This window comes from Borostomias antarcticus, assembly GCF_949987555.1.
Source record: "Borostomias antarcticus genome assembly, chromosome: 14".
Classification (NCBI taxonomy): Eukaryota; Metazoa; Chordata; class Actinopteri; order Stomiiformes; family Stomiidae; genus Borostomias; species Borostomias antarcticus.
The window spans coordinates 16696812-16718616 of NC_140247.1; the positions used below are offsets into that span (position 1 = coordinate 16696812).

At 46.1% G+C, this 21805-nt stretch overlaps 1 protein-coding gene across 1 annotated transcript in view; it reads right to left on the minus strand.

Moving 5' to 3' along the window:
• LOC311317446 (shisa family member 6) overlaps positions 1 to 21805 on the minus strand; it is a gene marked incomplete at both ends in the record, with an annotated part of 91409 nt that overhangs the window by 62559 nt on the left and 7045 nt on the right. Inside the window, 2 exons of the mRNA XM_084448528.1 lie at positions 8167 to 8235; positions 9653 to 9751. Coding sequence (XP_084304654.1) covers positions 8167 to 8235; positions 9653 to 9751 — 168 coding nt within the window. The remainder of the gene's footprint in view (positions 1 to 8166; positions 8236 to 9652; positions 9752 to 21805) is intronic.

Genomic DNA, 21805 nt, shown 5'->3' on the forward strand with positions numbered 1-21805 from the left:
GAATCCTGTACCGCAACCACCTGCGGACCAACCAGGTCACGCTACGTGGAGCCCTTTTTCCGATGTCTATAGACCTTTCCGTTGTGATGAGCTTCGGGAGCTTGCTTCCTCATTACCTGATCCTGCTAAAGACATTGATAGTTTTGAGAGAGATGTGAATGCTGCCATTCAGATGTACAGGCTGCATTCTGAGGAACTTGAGGCTGTAATGAGGCTTGCACTACGTCTCAAATGGGCTGATCTGAAGGGTAATTTTTATGATAAGTTGCCTTTTGATGATCCTGGGTTTGCTGCTCAAGTGATGGCGCTACTGCAGAGAATCATGCTCCGGTTCCCTCCTCAAACTAACTGGGACCTGATCTCCTCCTGTAAACAGAAACTAAATGAGCCTTTTGATGATTTTTATGAACGCCTGGAGAAAACCTTTTCTCTCCACTCTGGCATGAACAAAAATGCCAATGACTACAAAACTGTATTGAAACAACAATTAATGAACAATGTTCTCCCTGCCCTCAGTGACCAAGTCCGGACTTCTTGTGTGAACTGGGAAACCCAACCCCTAGAACAGGTGGTGGGTGTTTTAAGATTTGCAGAACGTTTCAATCTACTCAAGGAACAATGGGAGAACAGGGCAACAACAGAAAAATGGACAGCGACAACAATCAGGGGGGAACAGAGGGAATCAGGGTAATTCACAACAAAACAGCAGGGTTAACCGATCAGATGACCGTTGGTATTTCTGCAACCGCAAAGGGCATCTCGAGAGAACATGTAGAGAATACGCTAGAATGCAAAAGTCTTCCCCTAATCAATGGGGATCTGCGCCCCCTCATGGAGTCTCTGTCAGTTCTCCACAGGGAGGTGGATCCTGACTAGATGGAGGAGAGTTAGACAGTGCAGTAGGGAAAGCTAGGGGAAGTGAGGGTGTACGTGATGAGGGGAGAATCATTCATATCCGTCAATACCTTCATTTGCATACAAAACCATCTGATAAGCCAACTGTAACTATGACTGTTAATGGTGAACAATTGTTTTTTTTGGGCTGACACAGGCGCACATTCTTCTGTAATTAGTACTGCTAGCATGACACAGCGCCCTCAAGTGACTGAGGAGCTTGCTAAAACTGTTGGTGCAGCAGGCCTTGTGAAATCTGAAAGAGTGACTGTTCCATTAAAAGTGGAAGTAGATGATTGTCAGCTAACACACCAGTTCATTTTGAGTGAATGCTGTCCAGTGAATCTCTGTGGGCGTGACTTGTTATGTAAGCTAGGTTTTCAGATGACCTGTTCTTCAGAAGGTGTCACCATAATCAGACCATCAACAATGACACCTCCGGATGTGACAACCATGTACAACGACGCGCCTACCGATTGGCCTTATAATTGTTAAGTTGATTGTAACACCCATACATCACAACATTAAGCAAAATTGTTTTCAAAGATACGGACATGTTATAGCTATGATGCTCCACTCACCCCTCATGATACGTTGCTCTGTACCGCATCAACATCCTTCTTCACACAAGACCATGGGTTTGAGGACACTTGGATGTTACCTCAAGTTGATGAAACATTGATGTGTAATATGTTGTATGTTGGACCTGATCATGCAGTTCTTTCTGTTGACCTTAATGGTACACAGAAACAGCTGTATGATGGTCATTCTGTGCCTCATGTGTCACTTGCCATTTCTGAGTTTGTTAATAGGACGGGTGCTGGTGCGTGGCTGACGGACGTAATGACGATAACGGACTGGGTCAGAGGTATTCCGCCAAGACAGGGGTAAGAGCATTCCCTTACACCTGGGCTATTCCAGTCACTAGGGGAATCCAAGGATCATGTTTCTTCCAGACACACTCTGATGACACACAAGATGTATCTGTGTTACAAGGGCTTCCAGATTCATTATGGGTAAAGGACAAATTTGATATAGGGAAAATACGAAACGTGAATCCTGTTGTGGTTACACCTAAAAGTTCATTCCGACCGAAGTGCGCTCTCTCTAGAGGCTGTAGAAGGTATTGCAGAGGTACATGCATCTTTGTTAGAGCGTGGTGCCATTTCTGAGGTTGACAGCTCTCATGTCAATTCTCCAATTGCCTCCATTCCTTCATCAGCTGATTTCTTTAGTGTTATTGATCTCAGTAATGCAATTTTTTCTGTGCCTGTACACCCTGATAGCAGATATTGGTTTGCTTTCCAGTTCAAGAACAAAACATGTGTGGAATGTTATGCCTCAAGGATTTGTTGATAGTCCTTCTATCTACAATGCAGAGATCGCGCGCAGCCTAGAAGGCTGATTCCACCACAGAATAGCACCATTGTCCAGTATATGGATGATTTGCTTGTTGCCAGCCCAGACAAGGAATCATGTATCAAAGACACAAAAGCATTGTTGTTTTATTTAGCAGAGAATGGCCATAAGGTTTCCAAACACAAAATCCAGCTGGTGCGTGAACAGGTTACATACCTAGGTCACGTTATTTCTAAACAAGGGAAATCTTTAGGTAACAGCTGTGTAGAGGCTATCCTTGCTCTGCCCATGCCTACAACCAAAAAACAAATGATGTCTCTGTTAGGAACGGAAAACTATTGCCGGGCCTGGGTCCCAGATTTCGCTGAGCTCACACAACCCTTGTCCGATCTGGCCCACGGACGCAACCTTTCTCCCTCTGACCGAATCACCTGGACTGACGAAGCCCGACTGGCTCTAACGGCCCTTAAACAGAGGCTGTCTACAGCCCCTTGTTTGGATCTCCCTGACTATGACAAGCCTTTCCACCTTTTCACAAATGAAAAGGACGGTTATATGTCTGCCGTTTTAACCCAAAAGCATGGGGACCGGTACAGACCGGTAGCATACTACTCTAAAAGGCTTGATAGTGTAGTAAGAGGGTTAGTCCCATGTCTAAGATCAGTGGCGGCGGCCACTGAAGCAGTATTGGGATGTGTAGACGTGGTAGCCATGCGACCGCTAATCGTGAATGTTCCACATGCTGCTTTATGCTTTACTTTTACAGGCAAAGACTTCACATCTGCATCCGGCAAGACTGTTACACTATCAGAATGTGTTACTAACCATTTCTAATGTTACTCTCCAGAGATGTCCTGTCCTGAATCCAGCAACACTGTTGCCAACACCAGATGCCGGAGATCCACATGATTGTGTGGCTGTTATTGACTTAGTCAGTAAGCCACGCCCTGACCTCACTGATGTTCCTTTGTCGAATCAGGATTTTGAGCTCTTTGTAGATGGTTCAGCCCAGCGATCACAAGCTGGTGAGCCTGTTGTTGACTATGCGGTCACAACTGCTGATACAGTGCTGGAATCAGCCAGACTTCCTAACCATCTGATTTCGCAGGCAGCTGAATTATTTGTGCTCACCAGGGCATGTATTTTAGCCAAGGGTAAGTCTGCTGCCATCTACACTGATAGTGCATATGCCTTCAGCACAGTCCATGATTTTGCACTGCTATGGAGAAATTGTGGGTTCCTCACCTCAAGTAGTAAACCCATTGCTCATAATGTTTTGATTAACAATTTATTGCAAGCAATGTTGTTGCCATCCAGTTAAAGCGGCGGCACTCTCCTCTTGCTCTCCTGTTTTGTCTATGCTGTCTCTCTCATCTGTGGATTCACAGGTCTCTCCTCCCATGTCTCTCAAAGACATTGCTGACTTACAAGACTCTGCTCCCCCTGATGAGAAGTGGAAAGCCAAATGCACATTCAATGATGAAAACAGGTTATGGCTAGGACCTAATAACAGACCAGTCTTACCTCGTTCTTGTTTCCAGTATGCATTCAAACTAGCGCATGGTCCTGATCACATTTCAAAAATAGGGGTTGTGGATGACGTAAACAGGTATTGGTATGCACCAGGTTTCACTGTGTTTGCAGAGCTGTGCCAAATGCATCATCTGCATGCAAAACAACATTGGGAAAGGTATTAAAATGAAAATGTCAGCTCACCCTAGACCAGAGTCTCCGTGGGAACATGTTATGATGGATTTCATTGAACTTACACCATGCGAAGGTTATAAGTATTGCCTTGTCTTAACTGATGTGTTTTCTAAGTGGACTGAAGTTTTCCCTTGTAGGCATGCCTCAGCAATCGCTGTGGCCAGGAACCTACTCCCGAGAGATAATCCCCAGATGGGGATTGCCTTTGAAACTTTCCTCTGATAGAGGAAGCCATTTTGTGAATAATGTGATTAATTAGATTTCTAAGAGTTTGCAAATTGACCTCCGAACGCACCGCAGTTACCATGCTGCCTCAGCTGGAATTGTGGAAAGAGCTAACCAGACATTGAAGGTTAAACTCACCAAGCTAATGGCAGAGACAAATCTGTCATGGATGAAAGTTCTACCTTTGGCTCTCATGTTCATGAGGGGCCGTCCACACCAAACTACGGGGCTCTCCCCATATGAAATCATTACTGGTAGACCTATGAGAATGTTTAACAAACCTTTTCCCCAGAATAAGTTAACTCTGATGTCCTGTGAACAGGACATGGTACAGTACTTGCCTTGCACTTAACAACATTCTAAAAGATCTCTTCAACAGAGTGAAGGCGGCCATTCCGGATGCCAGAGAAGGTTTACTGCATCATCTCCAGCCAGGCCAGTGGGTGGTGATCCGAGACCTGAAACGGAAGGCGTGGAATAGTTCCCGTTGGCTGGGCCCGTACCAGATCCTGCTGACGACCCAGACGGCCATAAAAGTAGCAGAGAGGACTTTGTGGGCCACTGCAGGCTGGTTCCGAACCAGGACGAGCACAGCCGGCCCAAGGATTCCAACAACCAAGATGCAACACCCGGTGTCACCACCAGGGCGAAAGCTCACTCTCTGGTCTCCTCAGATGAGGAATCAGAGAATAACACACACTACCTTTTCCTCATTGCTGTCATGATGACAACTTTGACCACCACCCCAGCAACACACAATCATAATCCAACCACACTCCCCCTCACACACCCACTCAATTGAACGAAGGAAAAGACAAGATCAACACACCCCAGTATTCGTTTGTCCTATTGAACGTTGCACTCCACTTGACTGTTGGGTCTATACGGTAGACGAAGATGGATGGAAGATGGAAGATCACATTCTGCATATGTGAGATTTGAAAGCAACAAACGATTTCCAGGTTCTACTGTTGTAACTGTGACTGAAGTTGGTGTAGAGAAAAAGTCTCCTTATTGGTGTGTTTTAACTAAAGATGTTATGCGAGTATCAAGAACTCAGAATTATGGGGTTGACATTTATAGATCTGTTCCAGATTATCCTCAAGGTACCGTGTTTAACTGCTCTATGCACCAAATCAGCTAAGTCAATTGGACAGGAAAAGAGACATCCTAATGAAGCTGTTAGTATAGTCAGAGACTTTGCATCTAAAATGAACTACGCTAACTGTTGGATTTGTCAAAATGTACCTCTTAGTACCTCTGCACCCATATTTTACCCAATTCCTTTAACCCAAGCAGAATGGTCACATTATGACTGGCAAGGTTTAGCTACTCATATTTTCTCCGCTCCTGGACAATCCTCTGCTTGTCATTTTCATGTAGGATTAGATAGATTAGGTAATTCCTATACAGGGATTGAAGAGGCTATTCTAAACAAATTAACACTAGAGGTTAATGAGAATCATAAACCTAATAATTGATCTCGCCTTGTTCTATTCAAGGTTACACATTTTTATGAAATAGCCGGACCGAGATTGGTTCACAATATTCAAGTTATATTAGTCCAAATAGACAATCATGCACCGAGTACTAGGTTAGCTTGCACAGCTGTATCTACTACAGTTAATTGGCGAAATTCAATTACCATTTCTGGATTAAAATGTCAAATTGTCGATTGCATCATTAAAGCACAAACAAAGTTACACCCTCAAGAAGTTGAACTTCAAAAGCGAGTTGGACAATTCAAAGTAGTACCTCTTCAATAAGTTACAGCCTGTATTGATATTTTCAGATACAACACACAAATTAGAACACAAATTAATGATCTAGGCACTAGCTCCTGTGTTGCTCCCATCTACACATTTTTATATCCAGGTTCAGCGATAGGCCTTCCAAAAGGTGTATTTTTAGTCTGTGGAGATACAGCTTATTCAACTCTAAATAATAACAGTATAGGTAGATGTTATCTTGCTCATTTAATTCCCATGATTAGGAAGGTGGATCACGCTGAAATGCAGGTAATTCATCAACAATTAAATTCTAGACATCGTAGAGCTATATCACCCTTTCAATTTATTTTCGGTTTATTCTTTCCTAACTATGGCATGTATAACACCCAGACTGAACTCATGACTCTCTCCGCTGTCTTGGCAGACCACTTGAATGCATCGGACAGAGTAATTTCAGCCTTAGCTCAAGAAGTAAATGAAATGAAAAAAGTTGTGCTACAAAATTGGTTTGCCTTAGACATAATTCTTGCCAGTAAAGGAGGTACATGCATGATTGTAGGTTCAGAATGCTGTTCGTTCATTGCGGATCCAAATGCTACATTAACAGAGTTCCATGAAGCAAACATGAAAGGTATTCAGATCTTAAAAACTGTCCATGGGTTTAATGCTTGGGGAATTTTTTATAATGCTTTTTCAAGTTCTGGAAATATTCTCAGATCTATAGGTATCATTGTTATGGTTATTATTTTGATTATTATTATTTTTGGAATTGTTCTTAAGTGTATTGGAAAGTGTTTGAATACTGTTACAGATATGCCCATTGCTGCATTAATGTTAAAAGAAAAAGTTGTAGACCTTCATTAAACTTGAGAACTTGGTCAAGTCTGTGCCATTGGAAGTGAGTATTTAGAATATTTTGAGACTTAATATGATGTATTTCTAACTTGAAGTTAAGGGTTTTTTCCTCTCAAGAGAAATAGTTTTTTTTCCCACTGATGAATATATGAAATGTGTATTAGATTAGTAATCATGTTATCTTTTTACCTTGCTTATGCCAAATTTTGAAGTGAGTTTTGGTACATGGTTTGCATGTGGAAAGAAAATAATCTTGAGTTTGTTAAATAACCTTGAGTTTGTTCATCTTTATTATGCTCCACCTAGTGGAGAATAGATTGCTTCCTTTCCATATGTGTAGAATTAGGTTTTTACTAAATCTGTTTGATTATTTTTATGATATTTCATAATTAGATTATCCACATTGTTGATTCTTTCATTTTTATTATAGTTGTGGATGTTTAATCCACAAAACCGGGGAAATTGTTAATGAAATTCAAGTGTCACCAATGTGTTACCCCCCAACTAGTTTTTTTCTGTTTTCCTACTTGATTGATGTTTTCTGAGTTTCTCTCAGTTTATTGTTTTACAACCTTTGTGAAACTGGAGTTTCCTCCGTTCCCAGAGAATCTCTGTTTATCAAGACCATTTGGTCTGTGACGTCACTCACATCCTCTGTACCATCCTATAAATGTTTCTCCCTCACTCAGTGTCAGTGCTCTGACTGATGGAAACACTTCCTGTTTCAGAGTCCGCTTTTGCAAAACGTATTTCAGAATAATTATATTGTCTCTGTTTGAAACCAGCTTGAATCGACCACTCGCGTGCTCTTTTGATTATCTAATTAAACCCAGTTAGATTTTGCAATCATAGTGTGTTTGTGTGCGTGTGTGTGTGTGTGTGGCATGTGAGAGGTGGTGAGTAGGTTCAATGAACAATATTAAACCATAAAACGTCATTGAACCCCGACGTGATGGAAACGTCCCTGCGGTCGCAGCAGAGAAAGTGAGGAACTAAGCTGAGCTGATCTCATGAGAAGAGAACAGAACTACGGAGGAATATCAGAAAATAAAGAGAAAGAACAAAATGGAGAGAGGAGAGAGAAGTAGTTGTGTACGTACTGTAGGAGGGAGAGAGGGGAGAATAGGAGGGAGAGGGAGAGAGGAGAGGAGGAGAGAGGAGAGGAGGGAAGGGATTGTGTACTTACTGTAGGAGGGAGAGGGAGAGAGAAGGGAGAGGGAGAGAGAAGAGGAAGAGAGAGGAGGGAGGGAGGGAGGAGAGAAGGGAGAGAGAAGAGGTGGAGTTGTGTACTCACTGTAGGAGGGAGAGGGAGAGAGGAGAGAGGGCGGGCGGGAGGAGAGGAGGAGAGAGGAGGGAGAGGGAGAGAGGAGAGGAGGAGTTGTGTACAGGTACTTACTGTAGGAGAGAGGGACGTCCATGTCCCCCTGCCAGGATAGCTGTCCCAGGTCGTCGACGGAGTGCTGCGCTGTAACGACACCACGCTGGTTCACTGCTCTGCTCTCTCACAGCCATGTAACACAGCTATTACACCTCCGATACCATCTATAACACTCTATAACACGTCTATTACACCTCCGATACCATCTATAACACTCTATAACATGTCTATTACACCTCCGATACCATCTATAACACTCTCCACACGTCTATTACACCTCCGATAGCATCTATAACACTCTCCACATGTCTATTAAACCTCCGATACCATCTATAACACTCTATAACATGTCTATTACACCTCCGATACCATCTATACCACTCTCCACATGTCTATTACACCTGTATAACAACTGCAATACACATCTGATCCAGCTTCATGTCGGTACTATATACAATATGTTTTGTTTTTTTATTAGCTTTGATAATAATTAATTGCATCATGAATCATTTGACTCGTCAGCCCTCATCCCCCCCCCCCCAGCTGAGCGGTCAGTGAGTAAACACACTCTCCACTTCTCTCCTCTGACTCAAAACTCTTTGTTTGTGTTTGAGAGATACAGTCCCAAACAAACTGGCCCGCCGCCCCCCACGAGTACCACACTGAGCAGCGTGGCGCTGTGATGACGCACGGATGACGCTGCGGTTTATTAGCGTGCCGCCATTGTTCCGCAGAGCGCCTGAGTCAGAGCCAGAACAACGAGGCCGGGGGTTGGTTCAGGACGAGCAACGCTGTGAACTCTCAGCGCACAGCGGATGAGTCACTGCTCCGTCCATGATATTTCCAGTCATGTCTGTCGGTCGTCTTTATTTATCAAGGCTCATCTAAGGTGTCTTTTGAAGGCTTGTTTCCTGAGCATGAACTTGTTCTGTACTGAAACACAGTAGAGAGATTCTGTTTTGAACAGGCCTGTGAGGACTGGACGGCTCCAACAGGAAGCAATACCCTCGCCCAACATTTAAACATGGAGGACGAGGGCAGTAGGGGGCGTGGCCTGGGCTGTAGGGGGCATGGCCTGGGCAGTAGGAGGCGTGGCCTGGACAGTAGGAGGCATGGCTTACCGTAGGGAAGGAGTTTTAAAACCAGGGTTTAAAGGGTCGGACAGGCAGACAATGGAGATGTTCTGGGTACTGAACCTTTCATTTAAATAAGATACAGTTAGAATATGGGTTGTCAGATGGTGACGATGATGATGATCATGATCTTCTTCTTCATCATCATCATGATTATGATGGGGTTTTTTTCTTACTTGCAATAATTTAAATATCTTTTCTCTATCCATCTATCTGGTAAATGGTTGATCGAAATGGAGAGATGTTACTTTAGGATGCTGACAGACTAATAATCCTAATCTTAATCTGAAGCAGATAGGACTAGTAATCCTAATCTTAATTTGAAGCAGATAGGACTAGTAATCCTAATCTTAATCTGAAGTTGTGTATACCTTTCAGGTGTCCTCGTCCCAGGGTGATGAACCCGGAGGAGATGAAGTTGTGCATGTCCTGTCCGCCTCCCGGCCGGAAGTTCTCCTTCACATAGTGACCTGTAGGAGGACACCGACACACTGCGTCAGACCAAGATGATTCATTTAGCATGTTTCATATTACACACAGGCACACACACACACACACACACACACACACAGACCCACAAACACACATGCGCACCCACACACACACACACACGCGCATGACCACAGAGAGACACACACACACTTTCTGCCACACACACACACACACACACTTTCTCTCTTTCTCTCCCTCTCTCTCTCTCTCTCTCTCTCTCTCACACACAAACCTAAACAATTATGTTGACATTTGAAGTGAGGCCCTTTCCATTGATCAAAGCGCTGTCAGTCTAGCCTAGTTCTGCTCCAGCGATGTGCTGCCCTCCTTCCCTCTCTGCTCTGGGAGATTCACTTCCATCTCTCCCTGAATCCAGACATGGTCACTCTGATCACTCTTCAGGGTGATTCACTGCCTGTGTGGTCAGGAGCCACGTCTTCAGCCTTAACCTAAACCCTGTCTTCAGCCTCAGACCTCTATCCTCAGACCTCTATCCTCAACCTGACCTCTATCCTCAGACCTCTATCCTCAGACCTCTATCCTCAGACCTCTATCCTCAGCCTCAGACCTCTATCCTCAGACCTCTATCCTTAGACCTCTATCCTCAGACCTCTATCCTCAACCTGACTATCCTCAGACCTCTATCCTCAGACCTCTATCCTCAGACCTCTATCCTCAGCCTCAGACCTCTATCCTCAGACCTCTATCCTCAGACCTCTATCCTCAGCCCTCTATCCTCAGCCCTCTCCTCAACCTCAGACCTCTATCCTCAGACCTCTCAGCCCTCTCCTCAACGTCAGACCTCTATCCTCAGCCTCAGACCTCTATCCTCAGACCTCTCAGCCCTCTCCTCAACATCAGACCTCTATCCTCAGCCTGTCAGAGCTTCTAGCCCAATTCCCAGACTCAGACCAGCCTCACACCTCAGCCTCAGCCTGGGCCTCACACCTCTACTTCCAGCTGGGCTGGAGAGGCAGAGTGAGGGCAGGGTCAGGACAGGGCAGGGTCAGAATAGGGTAAGGACAGGGCAGGGTCAGGACAGGGCAGGGTCAGAGTAGGGTCAGGACAGGGCAGGGTCAGGATAGGGTCAGGACAGGGCAGGGTCAGGATAGGGTCAGAACAGGGCAGGGTCAGGATAGGGTCAGGACAGGGCAGGGTCAGGATAGGGTCAGGACTAGGGATGGGTCTTGTTAATTTTTATCGATTCTGATGCCATTTTTAAGACTACTTAACGATTCAAGTCTTTATCGATCCCACGATTGATAACCTACTACAATATTTTTTTTTATAGACATTTTAAGGCATTTTTGCTTTATTAGGGATAGGTTATTGTAGGTGACAGACAGGAAAGGTGGGAGAGAGAGAGAGAGGGGAAGACATGCAACAAAGGGCGTGGGCCGGATTCAAACCCACGCCGCTGCAGAAAGGACTAGCCTTTACATGGTAAGCACCCCAGCCTGTCTCTACCAGCTACCGGGGCGCCGCCTACCCTACTACTATTTGATGGAAAGACAAGACAACTATAAATTCTTAAAAGAACTGAATTGGTATTGTTAATTTGTGACACTTCTGATGCACAGGGCATAACGTGAAAAGACAAAATAAATTATACTGCATATAAATTAAATAAAGTAGCCTATAGGCTATGCTATAACAACATAACAACGCACCATTACATAACAAATGGCTGCTCTTAACTATTAGAGAAAGACAATATCCCTCCCTCTTTCCATCCCCTTCTTCCCTCCCTCCCTCCCTCCCTCCCTCCCTCCCTCTCTCTCCATCTCCCTCTCTCCCACTCTGTCCCCCTCACTACAGTATACTTTACACAACAATAACAACAACAACATGACATGACGAGCACTGCAGCTTGCTAACGTTAACCAGCTAGTGCTATAGCATTGTATGCAATTGCTATACACTATTAGGCTATTTTACATTGACATTGACAGTCCTTAAATCTAGATGTCTTTGCAAGCTAGATTCCCTCTGTCATCCACTTGCTAAAGGCTACAAAAACGTCTTAGTATAACTTAGACTACAGTGGGTCATTCATCATTCACTAGTTATGCCTAGTAACGTAACGTCCTGCACCGAGCTAGCAAGCTAACGGTAGCTAACTTTCGGTATAGCTAGAGGACGAGGGAGTTGGTCTGTCTCGCACTTTGAGACTATCAAATGTAGTGCAAGTCCCAATTCTAATCTGATGGGCAACATTTAAGTGCTTTAGCATAGACGTTGTATTTCCTCCCTTGCTGGAAAATATCTTTGAGCACAGGTTGCATTTCGCCTCCTCCTTTCCTTTCACTTTTGTGAAATGTAACCACTCCCTAGATCGCTTTGTGCGCTCAGTCATTCTCTCCGCCAAAATGAGAAATAAAGCGGTGCGGGAGACCAGTGTCTTTTTTTAAACCGCGGATGGATTGAAATTACGTGACTCGTCTCACGCGATTTAAAATTGACATTACGTTATCATAGGACGTGCTAGTCTCCATAGCAGAATCGATAAGCTCGGGTCTGCCTTTTTATCGAGTTTCTCTAAATCCTCGAACTGGGTCTTAATAGAACCGGTTTTCGAGACCCATCCCTAGTCAGGACAGGGTCAGGACAGGGCAGGGTCAAGATAGGGTCAGGACAGGGTAAGCACAGGGTCAGGATAGGGTCAGGACAGGGCCAGGACAGGGTCAGGACAGGGTCAGGGATAGGGTGAGGACATGGTCAGGACAGAGTCGGGACAGGGACAGGACAGTATCGGGGTCAGGACAGGGTCAGAACAGGTCAGGGCAGGGTCAGGATAGGGTCAGAACAGGTCAGGGCAGGTTCAGAACAGGTCAGGGCAAGGTCAGGACAGGGTCAGAACAGGGTCAGGATAGGGTCAGAACAGGTCAGGGCATGGTCAGGACAGGGTCAGGATAGGGTCAGAACAGGGTCAGGATACGGTCAGAACAGGGCAGGGCAAGGACAGGGTCAAACTCTTCCCTCTCTGACTCTCATTAATTTTTGTCTTCTCTCACACAGAGATGCCCTTTCGGGTTAGCTGACCTTTGCCCTTCTCCACTATGAGGAAAACATCACTTTAATTGGACGGTAAAATGTGTTCATGGAGCAGAGACGTGGCGTTCTCAGGTCAGCAGGTAGAGGGGGGGGAAGCTGTCTTCCTCTCTCTAGTCACGCGTCTGTAGCAGCACTGCCTCAGATATCACACTAGTCTTCTTCCAGAGGACACAGTTCCCTTGACTTTCAACCTTCATTATTCCCCAGACAGGACAGGGTTAAAGCAGAGAACACGTTTTTGGGGGAGGTGAAGGAAGAGGGCAGCTGCAGTGGGATTTGAACCTCTGCCAGGGGAAGCTAAACGCTTCATTACACCCCCACAAAGTTGATACACTTTCATATGTTTAATAGAAACACTTTAGGGACCAGGGGCTCCTTGTTCTGACAGTCAACACTTTTTTAACTATCAGCAAATCAATGAGATCAACTGCCCATCTGTGGAGTAGTGATGAAGCGTCTTTACCATCTAGTCCTGAGCGTCAGAATTACAGAACCCTTTTCAAACCTGTAAGGTTCCCGGTGGAACCCTTCTCAGGTCTGTGAGGTGCTGCTTCGGAACTCTAGTTCTTCCTGACGTGAAATATGATGACGTCAGAGGTGTGACATTGTTGCTTGACAGTATGACCTCTGTCCTCCTCACAAGCCCACACTGCATCCATCTCACGTCCTCTGATTGGCCCACACTGCATCCATCTCACGCCCTCTGATTGGCCCACACTGCATCCATCTCACGCCCTCTGATTGTCCCACACTGCATCCATCTCACGCCCTCTGATTGGCCCACACTGCTTCCATCTCACTTCCATCTCTCATCAGGCAGCGGTTCGATGGCACGGGTGGGCAGTGGTTACACTGAAGAGGGAGTTTGACTAATTCAACTCAGTTGTTTTCTTTCTCTGTGGCAGTAGGTTATAATGATGTGTTGGATCTGTGTGACACCAGTCCTGGGCTCAGTGGACAGAGGTGGACAATTGTATGAGTCAACCTGCCTGGCAGCAATCTGACAACCTCTACCTGTCCAGCCAATCAACACCCAGAACACGTAGCACAACACAGATGCAGCGAGGCAGGGAGAGAGAGAGAGAGAGAGAGAGATAGGGGGAGAGATAGAGAGGGAGAGAGAGAGAGAGATAGGGGGAGAGAGAGAGAGGGAGAGAGAGAGAGAGAGAGAGAGAGAGAGATAGGGGAGAGAGAGAGAGGGAGAGATAGGGGGAGAGATAGGGGGAGAGAGAGAGATCATAGTGAAGGCTTAAACTGAGTAGGGTTTGTTTTTTGTTTTCTCTCTCCTTCGTCCACAACCACCCCGCCCCCTCCCCACACACACACACACACACGCACACGCACACGCACGCACACGCACGCACGCGCACACACGCGCACACACACACGATAATTGTTTGCACTCTATCAAATTCAAGGACCCTCCTTTCATTACTTTTCCTAGATATCAGCGTTTTTATCACATGTTTACATTTCGGCCTTTTGTCTAGACTGCAGTGCTCTTTTCTGTCAGCAGATGTCGCAGGCGGGTGATTTATATTTATATTTGTAGCATAATGTAGGCTATGTGTTATAATTATGTGCAAAATGATGACAATCACCTAAATCAAAAACAATGAAGCACATGTATTGCTATAGTTCGTTACCAAATGTTAGGCTTGTAAGACTCAACTTAATCAATATTAATTCCGCTATTCCTAAATATCAGAAGAGATATCTGTCTTACTCGCTCTCGGAGCAGGTATTGCGCAACACAAAGCAGGTATTGCGCAACATAGCCACGCGCGCCAGGAGACCCGCTCTGAGAGACAGAGAGAATGAGACAGTCTTTTTCTGTGAGGGAGGAAACACGAGCAATATTTTCAATCATGCTTTCCATTGATGAATCACGAATAATGTATATAAACAGTGCAAATAAAAATAAATCGAAATAATAGGCCTATTGTGCAAAAAAAATAGCCAAACGAATTGTAGGCTACATTTGAAAGTTTTCAGCCTGGTGTAGGCTGGCCTATAGGCAAAAAAATGAATGCATTGATACTGCAAAATGGTTTCATTTGAGCTGAACACTACACAACTGATTTAATAATTTCTATAATATCAGGTGATTGCTTTGAATGTTACAAATTAGTTGAAACAGTGGTAGCGATTTGCAACCTGGTAGCTTACAGTCTGGGGAAGCGTTGGGCCTTCCCGCGCCACCACAGAAGTGGGTCTTCGCTCGCTCCAGCTCATCTTGAGTTGACGGCATAGTCCTCCTCCCCAAAGAAAGACCTGTAGGCCTATTGTTTATTTCGATTCATTTTTATTTGCAGTTTTACATTATTCTATATGTGTTTTTTTGTGGACCAATGTTTGAATAAAATTTGGTTTCAAAACGACATCTGGTAATTTACCTAGATTTGATTTATTTTATTTACAAATAGATAGCCCTCTATTGACAAGAAACACGTGTATCTGAACATTTGTTTTAAATTGCGAAGTAAGAGTCATTCAGATATTAGGCTTTATTAAAAACAAGTTGCTTAACATGTGCGAATTCCATTTATTGAGAATGCATTACCAATTGGCAAGGACGAGATTAGAACCAGCTATGATTTAAAGGTAACTGACCTTACACGTGCGGCCGCTAACACGTCTGCTGCGCTAGCAAGGCACTGGCACGTTTGACACGTTGCTATGCAATTTCTGCACACATTACAAGACGTACGTACGTATGTACATCTATGATTTTACCAAACTGTCATGTGTAGTGTTGTTGTCGCATATGTGAGGCGCATCTAACCTGTAGTGTTGCCGTCACGCACACGATGCGCAATATGTGTAAACAACATGTGCACAGCGTCTGCGTTACAGGTACGTTAAAGCTATGAGACGTCTGTCACTCCATTGTTTGTCAATGGAAATTATACACGTGCGTTTAGATGTCATCGCGTCTTCTTAAGTAGGCGCAAGTCAAGCGTTTCAGTATGGTGTGCTGGCACTAATCACACCCCATAACGCGCGCACACAAACACACGCGCGTACACACGCACACACACACACACTTTCCCTCTCCCTCAGTCCCAGTGTTTATTAAATGGCTGATTAGTGGTTGGACCCCCCCTGTCCTCTGTGAATGAATTTCAAGTATCAACAGTGTTCTGTTTTCCCCCTTGACTGTTGTTCTAAACTTTGTAGTTCGTTCTCATTGATCAGTCTGTTAGAACTACAAATTCCTCCCTGTGTGACATCACTTCCCTGTCTTCCCCCTGAAACTATGTCACTTCCTTTTTCACTGTATAACCTAACGACCCCGCCCTCCCGTGAACTCACACGAGCCCGGATTCACTTCCTGTGCTCTTGTCCGACTCTGCAGAATCGTAACATAGAATAAACTATTGCCTTTGTTTAAAACCAGCTTGATCGACCACTCAGCGTGTTCTTTGACAATCTAACTAAACCAAGGATAAAATCCTTAACACCTCTCACAGGAGTCACTCAGCCGGGGGCCGAGAGTCAAACCACCGTCCAGAGGACGCTACGGTAACAGAGGAGGCCCATCTGAGGGAGGGTGACACGGGGGCCGGCGCTCTCACACACTTGTCTGTTTGTTTGTTTGTTTGTGTGTCTGTCTCTAATCCCAGACCCAGAGGACCTCAGTAAACTGATTAGTTAAGAGACTTCAGCCGTCACTGCTGCGGGACGCGTCCATGTTTAACCACTCAGGGATTAAGAATGAAGAAGTTGTGCATCTGTGTCCAATTTCCTTCTGAGGATAAAGGGGGGGGGGTTGTGCCAGTTCAGCAGATCTGTGACAGCGTTCCTGTGGGGCATCGCCCAGCACTCCAACCCTCCACTCCCTCCCTCCACTCCTCCACTCCCTCCCTCCCTCCCTCCCTCCCTCCACTCCTCCACTCCCTCCACTCCTCCACTCCTCCAGTCCCTCCCTCCAACTCTCCACTCCCTCCCTCCACTCCCTCTCTCCCTCCCTCCCTCCACTCCCTCTACTCCCTCCCTCCAACTCTCCACTCCCTACCTACCTCCCTTCCTCCCTCCACTCCCTCCAACTCTCCACTCCCTACCTACCTCCCTCTCTCCCTCTCTCCCTCCACCTCTCCACTCCCTCCCTCCCCTCCCTCCCTCCCTCCCTCCCTCAAACTCTCCCTCCCTCCCTCCCTCCAACTCTCCACTCCCTCCCTCCACTCCCTCCCTCCCTCCCTCCCTCCAACTCTCCACTCCCTCCCTCCCCCCCCTCCCTCCACTCCCTCCCTCCCTCCAACTCTCCACTCCCTCCCTCCCTCTACTCCTCCACTCCCTCCCTCCATCCCTCCCCTCCCTCTATAAACACACGCGCACACTTGCCTTTCACATCCGTAAGGTTCCAGTTGAATAATGTACATATGGTGATATATCATATGATCATATATCATATGACAGTGGATGCCCCACTGTCACCAGCAGACCTCATGAAGTCCGATAGATACCCCTGTGTCTACTGTGGATGATGTAGCATGTCCGTAGAATATTCTTCTCCTATGATGCTTTTAGCCTCTCTCACTCTGAAATGTAATTCAATGCAATGTATTGCTTCATAAATGTTCTTAGCCGGTAGACAAACATACTCCTGGAGCTTGCTCGATCGCCTTGTTGAGAGGGGTCGGGGAAGAATTTTTACAGCTCACTTATCTGGCCCCCGGGTGATTACTGTTTTTTTGCTTCCCTCTGGAATATGTAGAGAGTGGGTCGTATGCCCACCTCCCTTGTTCTCTGTAAAGCGCATTGTGTTGCCTCTGGGTATGAAATGCGCTATACAAATAAAGCTTTGATTGATTGATTGATTGATTGATTTATATCATGATACTCTACATAATTTAAATGAAAATGTTCAAATACAGCTGCAGGTACACCTCGCTCCCTAGAGGTAGTCCTGAGGCCAGGGGGAATGTGAGGACATTTAAAACCCATTTAAAACATGAATAATGTATATATGATGGAATTATATCATTCACTTTCTATCTATTCCCTGTCTTGTTCTGTATATTTACTTTTGACAACTTTTTTTTTGTTTGTTACTGTATCGATACTGTATCGCAGCAAAAAAAAAGTGATGTATGGATGTATAAAGAATAAAGAATGAGAAATATTCATAAATGACTTCAAGGACAGTCCTTGTCAGTCCAAGTCAGAAACTGAGGCTTAAAGCACTGAACTGAAACGGACGTTTGAGATCATCTAACTTCCCTAGTTTGACATATTTCCGACGCAATCAAGCTATGAGGGTGGGACATATGTTTAGAGGAATTTGATTGGAACATTGACAAGTGGACGGGTTTTAAGAACTTTAGACAGATTCGATAGAAGGATAGCGTTGATTGACGGGTGAATGTCGTGAGATTATTGGCCTAAAATCTAAGGTACCTGTTGTCGTCATTGCACGTGACCTACCGTTTTCCAGGAAGTAAGAAATTCTATACTTTGATATAAGATTACAACAAAAGTAGAATTTTGTATTTTTTTTGGCATACATCGTTGAATAGGTGAACACTATGACCAATTATGTGAACCAAAATGGGACAGAATGCTTTTTTCATTTCAGTGCGACTTTAAATACAGGTACTTTATGACGTAATGAAAATGCTTTTTGGCAGAAATATAAAACCTCATGAATTTATGTCCATTATCATTTCTGACAGCTGAATGTATCTCAAAATAGAAAGAGAATAATTTATGTTGGACTAATTCTCATTCAGCAGGAGGACTAAGGAGACCACCATTACTGAGACACCTTTACTGCTCACACAGTTAGGAGAATGTTTTCAGTCTCTGTTTCTTAGCTGTGTTAGCTGTTTTAAGAATGGCTTAGCTGTTTTAATTGTGGCTTAGCCCATGCTAATCTCCTATAGCCAGACCCATCTCCACACTCCGTCTACGCCGTGCAGCGCTGGAGAAAGGCCTGGCTGCACGTACTCGGATATAGGGGGGGGGGGGGGGGGGTGGAAGGGGGTGGAGGGACTGGAGGTGGGGTTGGGGGAACGCTGTATTTTTGTATACCAATCTTGGGCAGAGTGGTTGCTAGCTCGAAGGTTGTTGTTGTTTCACATATGGTAGTGAAGGGGACGATAGCACGCAGATAGCAAAAGGGGAGTAGTCTGTGGATTGAATCTGATTGGCTGGGAGATCTCCCATCGCCACTGATTGGGCAGTAATAAACCCAATGACAAGGCTTATCTCCAAAACCTGCTAACCCTAACCCGCTGAGTCAGACTAAGACGAGTAGCAACGTCATTCAATCATATCCTGTAGCCTGAATGCTGGAAGCTTCCCCAGGCTTTCTGAATGTAGAGACAGAGCCCGTGTGGAGGCTAGGAGAGAACACACCCTCAGACAGGGACAGACCAGGACAGACAGAGCAGACAGAGCAGACAGGGACAGACAGAGCAGACAGGGACAGACAGAGCAGACAGGGACAGACAGAGCAGACAGAGCAGACAGGGACAGACAGAGCAGACAGGGACAGACAGAGGCAGACAGGGACAGACAGAGCAGACAGGGACAGAGAGAGCAGACAGAGACAGACAGAGCATACAGGGACAGACAGAGCAGACAGGGACAGACAGGGACAGACAGAGCAGACAGAGCAGACAGAGCAGACAGGGACAGACAGGGACAGACAGAGCAGACCAGGACAGACAGAGCAGACCAGGACAGACAGAGCAGACAGGGACAGACAGGGACAGACAGAGCAGACAGGGACAGACAGAGCAGACAGGGACAGACAGGGACAGACAGAGCAGACAGGGACAGACAGAGCAGACAGGGACAGACAGGGACAGACAGAGCAGACAGGGACAGACAGAGCAGACAGGGACAGACAGAGCAGACAGGGACAGACAGAGCAGACAGGGACAGACAGGGACAGACAGAGCAGACCAGACAGACAGGGACAGACAGAGATAGACAGGGACAGACGGAGCAGATAGGGACAGACAGAGCAGACAGGGACAGACAGAGCAGACAGGGACAGACAGGGACAGACAGAGCAGACAGGGACAGACAGAGCAGACAGGGACAGACAGAGCAGACAGAGCAGACAGGGACAGACAGAGCAGACAGGGACAGACAGAGCAGACAGGGACAGACAGAGCAGACAGGGACAGACAGGGACAGACAGAGCAGACCAGGACAGACAGAGCAGACCAGGACAGACAGAGACAGACAGGGACAGACAGAGCAGACAGGGACAGACAGAGACAGACAGAGCAGACAGGGACATGCAGAGCAGGGCCGTTATGTTCACCACCTTGGGCATGTAGCGGCCTCGGTTATCTGACCCTGACTGGGATTAACTGGCAAGGTTTGAAACCCTGGTCATCTGCTTGCCAAGACCAGGTGTCTACCATTAGGCCAAGTGCACATCACTGTGAATTGAGCAGGACACCAGGGCCTACAAGTCCAAGGCATGAGCCGCCTAGTCCAACCCGCTCTGCTGCCCTCACCGTGCATCCCAGCGACCCGAGCGACCACCACCTGCCCAAGGGGCTTCTTTAATGAACCTTTATTAACCAGGTTCAGACCCACTGAGATTGAAATCTCTTTTTCAAGAGTGATCTGGCCAAGAATGGCAGCCGTGGAAACAGTTTAATACACACTAACATTAAAAACAATAGATCAGCTCAAAAGTGCAATACAGTAAAAGTGCAGGGAAGCCATATAATCCCATTTTAATTAAAACAATTACAATTATTAATCAGTCCGTTTCTATAGATTTCACCATGCCTTTAAATTAAATATGATTGACTAGATGCTGCAATTTGAGTTCACGTTGCAGCTGTTCCATGCAGATGTGCCTCATCTTTGTGAGAGAAGCAGCCCTCACCTGGAGGAAGAGACAGTAACAGCTCTCCTCTGAGTCCAGGATGAGAAGAAGATGAGAGAGGGGGAGAGAAAGAGAGAGAGAAAGAGAAAGGGGGGGCGGAGAGAGGCAGAGAGAGAGAGAGAGGTAGAAAGAGGGAGAGAGACAGAGAGAGAGGCAGAGAAAGAGAGAGAGAGAGAGAGAGAGAGAGAGAGAGAGAGAGAGATAGGAAGAGTAGACGCTGACACAAGACGGAAGCGTAGCGCCAGTGAATCTGGGACAGCAGAGTAGGGCGCTTAGTGAGCCAGATGATCCCCAGGGCAGGTTCCGCAGGCCGGAGAACAGTAGGAGAGAACCGGAGAACAGTAGGAGAGAACCGGCGACGCAGAGTTATCTCTGGACAAAAGCCGTGCTCATTTGCATCTGCCACGACGAGCAGATGCTGAGGAGGATCATGGGAAATGTGCTCTGGGTAAGGGAAGCTCTAAAGAGGCCTGTGGTCTAATTTGATACGTCTCTCCTGTGTCTTAAGGAAACCTTGGGGGGGTTGAAGGATCACGTCCCCTCTGTCTATTTCAGTGATGGGGCGTCAAAGATCAAATCCACAGATAAAGATGACAGATGAAATCCCACTTGACAACACAAAGGCCTTGTAGCATAATGGTTAAAACTCTGGCTTACGGAGAATAATGTCTCTGTATCGGGGACATCAGTCGTATATAATGTGCCGATACTTTGATCTGAAGTGTGCTTCATTGACAGACTTGAAACGCGTCTTCAGATCGGTGTGCTTACGTTTGAAGAAGAAAGGCTTGACTCTTGTCTTTGATGAGGGCAGGTCAGGCTGGACTCACCGTGGTTGGAAGGCTTGCTGTGCACCGGCGTGTACTGGTTCTTGTCAGGCTGGACTCACCGTGGTTGGAAGGCTTGCTGTGCACGGGCGTGTACCGGTTCTTGTCAGGCTGGACTCACCGTGGGTGGAAGGCTTGCTGTGCACCGGCGTGTACTGGTTCTTGTCAGGCTGGACTCACCGTGGTTGGAAGGCTTGCTGTGCACCGGCGTGTACCGGTTCTTGTCAGGCTGGACTCACCGTGGGTGGAAGGCTTGCTGTGCACCGGCGTGTACTGGTTCTTGTCAGGCTGGA